This window comes from Gavia stellata, unplaced genomic scaffold (assembly GCF_030936135.1).
Source record: "Gavia stellata isolate bGavSte3 unplaced genomic scaffold, bGavSte3.hap2 HAP2_SCAFFOLD_34, whole genome shotgun sequence".
NCBI classification, from domain to species: Eukaryota; Metazoa; Chordata; class Aves; order Gaviiformes; family Gaviidae; genus Gavia; species Gavia stellata.
The window spans coordinates 1,357,371-1,366,542 of NW_026776320.1; the positions used below are offsets into that span (position 1 = coordinate 1,357,371).

Genomic DNA, 9,172 nt, shown 5'->3' on the forward strand with positions numbered 1-9,172 from the left:
CAAATCACATCAGTTTTTCCCTCCTTGCATGTTTCTGCCATGCAGACCTCATGAAGGTCTAGCCCTGCAAGCTGGACAACCCCAGCTCCTGATCAGCCGTATCACGCAACAGCACGTATGCCAGGCGCCAGGAGCCTGTATGATGTCACAGTGCGTCCCCATGATGAGTGAAGGCCTCTTCCCAAGGCCACCTGGCAGCTGACAGCACAGCCTCTCCTGCCCGATCGCTGCCTGCCCTCACCCTCACTGTGCTCTGCAACCGAGAGCTGCAGCAGCCAACGAGCTCGTCCGCACCCAGTCCGATGGCCAAGGCTGAGAAAGGTGACGCGTCGCTGCTCCTCCCGGGGAGGTTTCACACCGGACCTCTGTCAGAGAAGCCCCTCAACAACTCTCCTGCTCTTGCCATAGGCTTTGTAGCCACCTCCAAGATGGACGGAGCCTGGGTGGGCACCTGGAGACCTCATCGCCCACGCGGCCCCATCATGGCCCAGTTTACCAGCCCAGGACCCAAGTACTCAATCCCCGGGACCACAGGTAAAACCACCATACAAGGGGGGAGCGCCACATCCACTACCTCCAGGGGACAAGTAGCCACTGCCCCGTTCCCCTTTGCTCCAATCCTCCATGTTCTCAGCTGCAGCAAGGACACAGGCCTGCCAGAGGAAGCTCAGGCTGCTCATGGGAAAGCCCCGGAGAAGAGCTGCCTGGCTCTGCAAAGCCCAGAGGTGGCCTTAGCAGCCCCTTAACGCCTGAGTGCACAGGAGGAAGCTTGTTCTGTATCTTTGCCACAAACTTGTTGCTCCCACTTCACCCTTTTCTTCTTCTCTTCTTCTCCTCCTCCTCCTCTTCCTCTTTTTCTGCTTCTCCTCCTTCTCTTCTTCTCCTCCTTCATCTTCTCCTCTTGTACTTCATCTTCTCTTCCTGTTCTTCTTCTCCTTCTTTTTCAACTTCTCTGCTTCTTCTCCTTCACTTTCTTCTTCTCCTCCTCTGTCATAGCAGTAAAGTTTCATTTTCTTTTCCATCAGGGCGCTGGGAAAGCAAAACGTCACGGAAGCGATCTTTACGTTTGCTTTAAGTTAACTTAGCAACTGTTGTGGGGGTTACTACTTCATAACAATAGCATTTTGGAGATATGCTGATTAATTGCACAGTGCCTACATTGTTCTTGCTGGAGGTCGTTGTACCATTGTATTGGCCTGCTGGTATCCTCCTTGGAGGAAAAAGTCACACAGGAAGGGACTTTCTTGAGGCCGGCAACTCCGACTCCTCCACTTAGAAACTAGCTTTAAATAGGCAGTTGCAGGCAGGTGTCCTTTCACAGGCTTTTCTTCCTAGGTTACCTGGCTCACAATCCCAGCAAAACCAAAGCGCCTGCGTACACGTTTCAAGGGGCCAAACGTCCCGTCGCAGACAGCTGTTCTCCGGGTCCTCGGTACTATGTCCAGCCCTCCATCACCAGGAACGGGAAGTACGTGGCTCCAGCACACCACATGTGCGGACTTCCCAAGATAAAGACCGAGGTCACCCCTGGACCGAGTGAGTACCATTTCTCCAGCACTTCTTTCAGGCAAGACAAGCACGCCTTCCTTTTGCCCTGTGCTACCGGGGTACAAAACCATCAGCTCACGCCCTGAAGGAGCTTCAGAGGTTTCCAGACAGAAAGCAAACAAGGCTGAGACCTCCACCTGACCCTTCCTCTTTGGCTTGAGGAAAAGAGCTCAGCTTCACTGCTTTTCTCCATTTCTCCTCTGCCCTAGGCGACTACTCCACCGACAAGGCCAACAAACACCTCTACAAATGCGCGCCGGCACAGTCCATGGCCTTCCGGCACAAGGCTGTCAAAACCGACCAAACTCCAGGTAGGGGAACTTGGGGAAATACACACACTTGCAGCCTGTGTGTCCTCCCAGGAAAATCTGCTGGACAGCTTATTCAACAGGCCTAGGGAAAAGCCTGCACAGCAGGACACAACGGCCTCTTGACAAGCTTGCTTGACGTCCCAGACCACCTGTTGCGCTAAAGGGCAAGGCAATTTGGCAGAAAATAAACCCCCTTGCGTTCCAGCTTGTCCTCAAATATCAGAGGGGCTGGGGGCGGCGAGGCTTAGATTCTGAGTGATGCCCAATGCTCTGTGTTACAAGTCCGGTCGCGTTCAATGTATTGAACTCTCACGATTATGGATGCACTCGTAACACCATGCACTTTCAGTCCAGTCGTGTTCCATGACCTAGCATGGCCACACTTAAGGGATTTATGGCGTTCAGTGAGAACTCTCACGGCTAGATTAGTGAATAGTGCCTTTCCGTAAAATGCGAATATACATCTAATTCCTAAGTTACCTCCAGCAATTATTCCACACCACCAACTTCTCTCATCCCATAGAAGAAGCGGCAACTCAGGCTTGGAGCTGCCGACACATGCCACGTGTGACCGAAGACGAATACATTGGGAGGAGGGGCAAAACATCCTTCCTGCTCCTGGCAGCAGCCTTGACAGGCTGCTCCTCTCCCACCCCAGCGCTGCTGCTCTCCCCGCAGGAGTCACACAGGCGTTCTTCCCATTCCCCTTCCAGGTCCTGGCACCTACACCCTGCCTCGGCTGGTGGGACCCAACACAGCCTACACCCACGCCAGCCCGTGCTACTCCATGAAAGGGAAGAGTAAGCACAATGGCTTTGCTGAAGACCTCTCCAAGGTGAGCTATGCTTCTCTGCTCTCTCGCGTCAGCAGCTGAAGCTCAGGTTAGAAGGGCTCCAGCGCCTGCTGCAGCCTCCCTTAACGCGCACTTCCCTGCACCAGCAGCAAAACCCAAGAAGCCTTGGGTCCCCTGGCTCTCCTGCTCTTAACAGCGGGAAAGGGGAGGCTCTGCCGACACCTGCGGTCCCTCGTTTCCTAACACTAACGGTTTTGGTGGGGCAAAGCTCATCGGCACTAATGGGAATCTCCCTCCTCGTCTGGGAAATCTGCCTCTTGGCAGGTTAAATGGAGGTTCCCTTGTTACAATCGCTCCGTGCCTCTCACACCACTTCTCTGGCCAGCCAGCTCAAGTAGCACAGCCCGTGTGGGCACCCAGCAAGAATCAACACCCGCCTTCTGTACCCAACAACCTCCCTGCCTCTCTTACAGACGCCAGGTCCTGCTGCATTCCCCAAGGTGGAACTGGACGTCTACAAAAAAAGGGCTCCCGTGTACACGATGGGAACCAACAGTAGACTCAGAGGCGACAAAACAGTGAAGCCGGGGCCAGCAGACTACCACCCGGGAAAGGTAAGGCAGCCTGCCCACCTCTCCTCCTCCGCTTTGCAACAACCAACCCTTAAGCATCTCCCCCTTCCGACGGGGCTTCTGAGAACTCAAGACCACCTTACTGGAGTGACAAAACACAGGACAGCAGGCCTGCTCCCTGGCCTTGGCCCAAAGCCGAGCAGAGGGAGGCCAAAACCCCCATCTTTGCATCTCCCCTAGCTGAGCCATTCAATGCTGATAGGCGCTCACACATCACAAGCTCTTCAGGAGGACACACCGCCGCAGAAGGGACGAGCAGACCCAAGAGCAGACCTTTCTTATGCACTGGGGATCAGCTGGGAGGGCAGGGGCATCTAGCAAAGTCTGGCTGGAGCTAGAAGGACTCTGGACTTGGAGCCAGTTCCGGTGCCAGCTCAGCTCTGGGCAAATGCACCTACATCAACTTGTTATGCCAGACGGCCTTCTCTGAAGACAAGTCTTCTTAAGAACAAGGCACCACGGTCACCCTTTTTTTTCCTCACTTTTCCCCTTCCAGGTGACGCTGATCAAGCCCCAGGCACCTGCTCCCACTTTTGGACTCCGACATTCCCTCTACACAATTCCTCTAATACCTCTGATATGAGACTAATAAAACAACACCCCCCGCAAAGACCTTGTCTGGTCACCTTCAGCTGCAGGGAGAGGGCATGTGCGTGAGTGAGGACGATCAGCTCCCTCCATTTCATGTCTATGCCTCAGCCAAAACATTGCAAGACAAGGACGAGAGGAGAGCACCGAGATCAACAGCATAAGCAAGGCAGAGAGCTCTGACAGCACCGTTTCACCTGACCGAACCTAAACACTGCCCCGTGAAAGCAGTCCAGCCCTTCCCTACATGCTCTCACCCCATGGCCAAGCATCCCGCAGGCACAGGCTTGCCCCCAGGGACACAGCCTGTCTCGGCACCCCCCCTTTTCAGTGCACGCAGGTGGCTTCTCTCCAGGGTGGGGCCAGAAACACAGCTGCTCTGCGTGACCTCTTGCCATGGGCTAAATGCCACAGGCAAGTCCCCAAAACACTGACCGTTAAGGAGAAAGAATCCAACAGACAGGATGATGGTTGCGTCCTCCAGGTTGCCTTATAAAAGCTAGCTATCCACTAAGGAATTGGCAATATGGCAGGATGAAGATGGTACAGCCCCTCTGGGCAACCTGCTTCAATGCTGGGCTGCTCCAAAGGGGAAGAAGGTTTTCCTTACCTCTAGCCTGAAGCTTTCATATTTCAACATCGTCTAGACTATTGTCTGTTTTCCTCCTGCCAAGCACCACAGGGATGAATTTGGATCCATTTTCCTGAAAACCTCTGTCTAGGGACTGGCCAGGCTGCTGGCAGGGTCCCAAAGCCCTCCCATTCTAGAGAATGAAAATGCCCTGTCCTGCAGCATCTCCTTGCAGGGAAGTGCTCCAGGCCCCGAGCATCTTCATGGCCCTCTGCTGATCTTGCTCCCACTTATTAACATCTTTCTTGTACTGGGAGCCCAAAAATTGACCCCGTATTGTGCATGTGGTCTAATGAGTGACGAGTAAGGGGAGATAATCACTTCCCTCCATCTTTGGGTGAGGCCCCTGTTCATACAGCCCAGGACACTTCTTTGCTACCAGGGCACACTGCTGGAAGGTGTTTTGTCTTCTGTCACCCAGGAGCATCAGGGTATGTTCCACAGAACTGCATCCGGGTCAGATGATCCCCAGCCCATATCACTGGAGGGGGCCGGTCTGGCCCAGGTGCAGGACCCAGTGCTAGTTCTTGTGGAATTTCAGGAGGTTTGTGGCAAGGCATCCCTCCCACCTGGCAGGGCTTCTCTGAATGGCATCCTTAAGGCACAGGAATGCTCCTCCCCATTTGATGACATCAACAGACCTGATGATGGATGCGTCCTCCAGGTCGCCTTATAAAAGTGCACCTTAGAAAGTGCACAGGGCCCAGGAAAGACTCATGTGCTGCAGTGGCACCTGCATCTGCAATGTTACTAGGAATGGATCATCCATCTGCAAAGGTATCTGCATCGACATCTGCACCTCCAGGGGTATCTCCTTCTGCGATAGTGTGTTCACCTGCAGTGCTCTCTCTCTCTTGGTATTTGCACGCGGAATGGCATCTGCAGTGCCATGGAGGACAGGTGGAAGGTTAGGGGCTTCGAGGGAGGGTGCTAGGGCTTAGGGGTTAGGGGTTTATGTTAGCAGCTTGGGTTCGGGCATCTGGGGAGAGTTTCTGCTTTGGGCTTTGTGCTCAGGGCAGGGCTAGGGCTGAGAGCTCCCCTTTTAGGGTTAGGGATCAGGGTGAGGCTCAGCGTGAGGGTTTGTGATTCTGCTTAGAGCTTCTTGTAATTGATTTGAGCACTGACTAGCTTTGTGGGTTGAGGGGTTGGGTTAGGGCTAGAGGTGAGGGCTGCCATTAAGGCTAGAGGTGAGGGCTGCCGTTAAGGCTAGCATTTGAGGGGTAGGGACCTCACAGACAACAAGCAAGTGCTGTCCCTCTCACATGCCTCTCCTTTGGCCTACCCCGTTGTCCCATCTCTCTCTTTGATGTCACTCACAAGCATCCTCACAATGCTGCTCCTCACCAGCCAGCTTCCTCTGGCAGAAATGACATCACAACCTACTCTCCGGCAATGTCACCTATGCCTTCACCTTCCTCTTGCCTAACCTCTCATCTCATCTCCCTGGCCTTTCCCTTCAGAACCTCACAATCCCTGCCCTGCTTCTAGATCCTGGGAAACATCAGTTAGGCTTAGGAGAGGGGTTGAAGATGAGGGAGGGTGAGGGACAGGATTAGGGAGTTGGGTGAGGGTTTAGGCTTCAGGCATCTGGTGAGGGGTTCAGCTTTGGCATTAGTGTTAGCATGGGATGATCTGTCATTCCCTAACAGCCCTGGAGCACTCCTTATCAGGATCGTAACCCAAGTGGAACGACACCACGGTTACCGAAATGCCATCATTTTACTAATGACTAAAGCCAATCATCTTGCAAACCTACAAACAGCGGTCCCAAGGGAGGCCCTTTGAGCTCTCCTGGACCGCAGCGGGCTGCGACCAGCATCTCCCTCCAAGTGGGACGCCTCTCAGAGTTCGCAAACTCTCCAGTTTGTGAAATTTGGAGGACTGCCACCGAAAGCTGGCGACGAAACCTGGGCTGAAACCCTCCCCTCCTGGAGGCTCAACCCTGGCCCCCTGAGAAATACTGAGACATTTGAAGTGAATATTTCACGGAACTCGAGGGGAATTTTTAACAGGTATACCTTTGTATATGTATCTATAGCTTTATGTCTGTGTGCGTGCGTGTGTGGATCAATCTGTAATCAGGCTATTGTTGTGATTAGCTCGCTTCAGGCTATTGTTGTGATTAGCTCGCTTTGTAAATCCTAAAATTAATCCTTGATTAAGTGCTACCTAAATCTTATAATTTACCTCAAATGGTGAATGAACCTCAAATTGCTGCTAAATACACATAATCCTTAGATGAAACGCATTGACCAAGTCTGGGACTAGGATTACACCTAACCGCACCTAGACTGCTCTCTGAGAAGGAGCTTAGAAAGCAAGGGGGTCAATTCCGACCCTCGTGACTCAACGGGAGGAACTCTTCATCCCTTGTACCTTCTCTTTTCCTTTAGAGAGAAAGCGTTGACCAAGCCTTGGAATGAGTCTGGGTTCAGCGGCAGCTAATCTCCTCTTTGAGAAGTTTAGAAAGCAAGGGAGTCCATTCTGAACCTTGTGACTCAATGGGAGGGTCTTCCTTATTCTTTACCCCTTTGTTTCTCCGCTCTCTCCCTCTGTATAAATCATTCTGAGTTGATTCTCATTTGATTTCCCTTTGTATGTTTTAGTAAGTAGTAGAGTGAACCTTGCCATCGAATTCTGTTGAGTCGCATTTTTATAAACTTCTATTAAAATCGCTTTTCCCAATACCCTTGATGGTGATTCTTTAAGCGGCCTAAACCACTCATTTATGAGAAGCCCTCAGCAGGCCCTACTAAACGTCCAGGACACTTGATTCCTGCTATGGCCTTCCACGCTCAGTGACTTTCCCCTGGGAGATGGTAAGTGTGCAGCAACGGTAATGAGTTTATTCTTGCATCTCAATTTCAGCGTGGTTGCAGAGGGACTTCCAGGAGAGACCATCTTCTAGGAAGGCTTTTGCTAAGTGTGATGACGTTAACAAGCACCTGATGCCACACAGGTTCATTTCTTTCTCAGTCCTAACTCAGGAATGCTTTGAACATTGACTGTAAAATGTTCCCATGCAACACCCCACCTTCATTTGCTAGAGGTGGGCATGGGATGAGGAGGCACAGCCAGCCAGGTAGATGTGACCACAGGTGGATGGGCAAGGAGATCACTAGAGACACTTGCTTCTATCAGTTTCACTTTTCCGGGCGTGATTTACATAAGACCCCAGCAGCTGTTATTCAATGATACACATACTCTGTCCTGTACTTCTAAAAAGTGGTCTAGGGCTAATGGATTCTATATTACCATTTGTGATAATAATTTGATTTCTTCCCGTAGGGCTGTAATGCTAGCTGTGCTTTCAGTAATGGCTTTTTCTAATTCCCTTGACACATTTGCAATAGCTCTTTCTAGTTCTGCAACCCCTAACTGTGGGATAAAACCTGTTACAGACAGGTGGAACTTAGTGCCACATGCTATCAGAGGGCTGTAACACTTTTTCTTGTAGATAGCAGTAGATAGACCCAGGGGTCTCCTTTCAGACTAGCGACAAACCCTTCTTGGCAGCAGGGTGGTATCCTTCCTTTCTTCAGTGAAAATTCCTAACGTAGATGCCCGTCCTTGTACCACTGAGAATTCAATGGGACAGATACCCAGGGGAGTTGATTTCTGGAAGAGGATGGGCTTTTAGGGCATATGCAACAGTCGGGCTTATTTGCCTCTGCTGCTGTAGCTGGACTGTGGCTATGGCCGGATTATGGAACGAGTATGTATAATCCGTATTCCACCACTGGCTTTTAAGCAATGCTACCCTATTAAAACCTGGGCTTCCAAACCACTACGAACAGGAAAAACAAACAGACACAAAGAGCAAAACCAACTCTCCCTTGGATATAGAGGACAGCACTGAAATCAAAAGGCTTTCCTGACTTAGGAAACACAAAAGGCATTGAAAGATCTAAACTAAGCTGTCGTGGAAGCTCGTCCTCGTTAGCCGAGGGCCCCAGGAAAAGGCCGCTGCATCTCCCCAGGCTGCCTTGCCCTGCCTGGCTGCTGAGAGGAGGGGACAGCGGGTGGTGCCAGCCTGGGGTGACAGGAGGGACAGCGGGCGGTGAGAGGCCTGGGGGGTGACAGGACACCGGGCGGTGATGGGCCGGGGGGCAGCAGGGACACGAGCAGCCGGGGGCAGTGACAGGCCCGGGGCTGACGGGCGGTGACATGGACTGGTAACGGCCCTCCCCTGTGGGGCGCTCAGACTTCGGAAGAAGATGGCGGGGCCGCCGCGCTCACGTGACACGGGCCTGTTGTCAAAATGCACTGGGTGCGGGGGGCTGTTGTGCGTGCGCAACGGTTGTCGGCCCAGAAACCCCTCTGCGGAATGTTGAGGCAAGGGAAACCCCTCTGCGGAATGTTGAGGCAAGGGAAACCCCTCTGCGGAATGTTGAGGCAGGGGAAACCCCTCTGCGGAATGTTGAGGCAAGGGAAACCCCTCTGCGGAATGTTGAGGCAAGGGAAACCCCTCTGCGGAATGTTGAGGCAGGGGAAACCCCTCTGCGGAATGTTGAGGCAAGGGAAACCCCTCTGCGGAATGTTGAGGCAGGGGCGCCTGAGTCGCCACAGTGAGCGGTTGGGCCTGGAAGTGCTGTGTGCGAGAGAGGGAGTGGGTCTGAGCTGGGGCTGCAGAGGCCTCTCCCCGTTGCCTGACGCCCGCCTGGGCTGC

General features: G+C 52.7%; 1 protein-coding gene across 1 annotated transcript; it reads left to right on the forward strand.

Annotated features, from left to right (window-relative positions):
• The first annotated feature begins 428 nt into the window (after positions 1-428).
• On the forward strand, positions 429-3,867 carry LOC132320851 (outer dense fiber protein 3-like). Its single transcript, XM_059834475.1, has 6 exons — positions 429-534; positions 1,336-1,536; positions 1,758-1,859; positions 2,573-2,694; positions 3,126-3,266; positions 3,781-3,867. Exons 1-6 carry the CDS (start codon positions 429-431, stop codon positions 3,865-3,867), a joined length of 759 nt encoding a protein of 252 aa, XP_059690458.1.
• Positions 3,868-9,172: the final 5,305 nt, after the last annotated feature.

Excerpts from the sequence above, each read along its gene's own strand:
- LOC132320851 (XM_059834475.1), top strand. The coding sequence starts at position 429 with ATGGACGGAGCCTGGGTGGGCACCTGGAGACCTCATCGCCCACGCGGC. Across the intron at positions 535-1,335 it reads CTCAATCCCCGGGACCACAG|GTTACCTGGCTCACAATCCC; the intron begins GTAAAACCACCA and ends TTTTCTTCCTAG. Across the intron at positions 3,267-3,780 it reads CAGACTACCACCCGGGAAAG|GTGACGCTGATCAAGCCCCA; the intron begins GTAAGGCAGCCT and ends TTCCCCTTCCAG.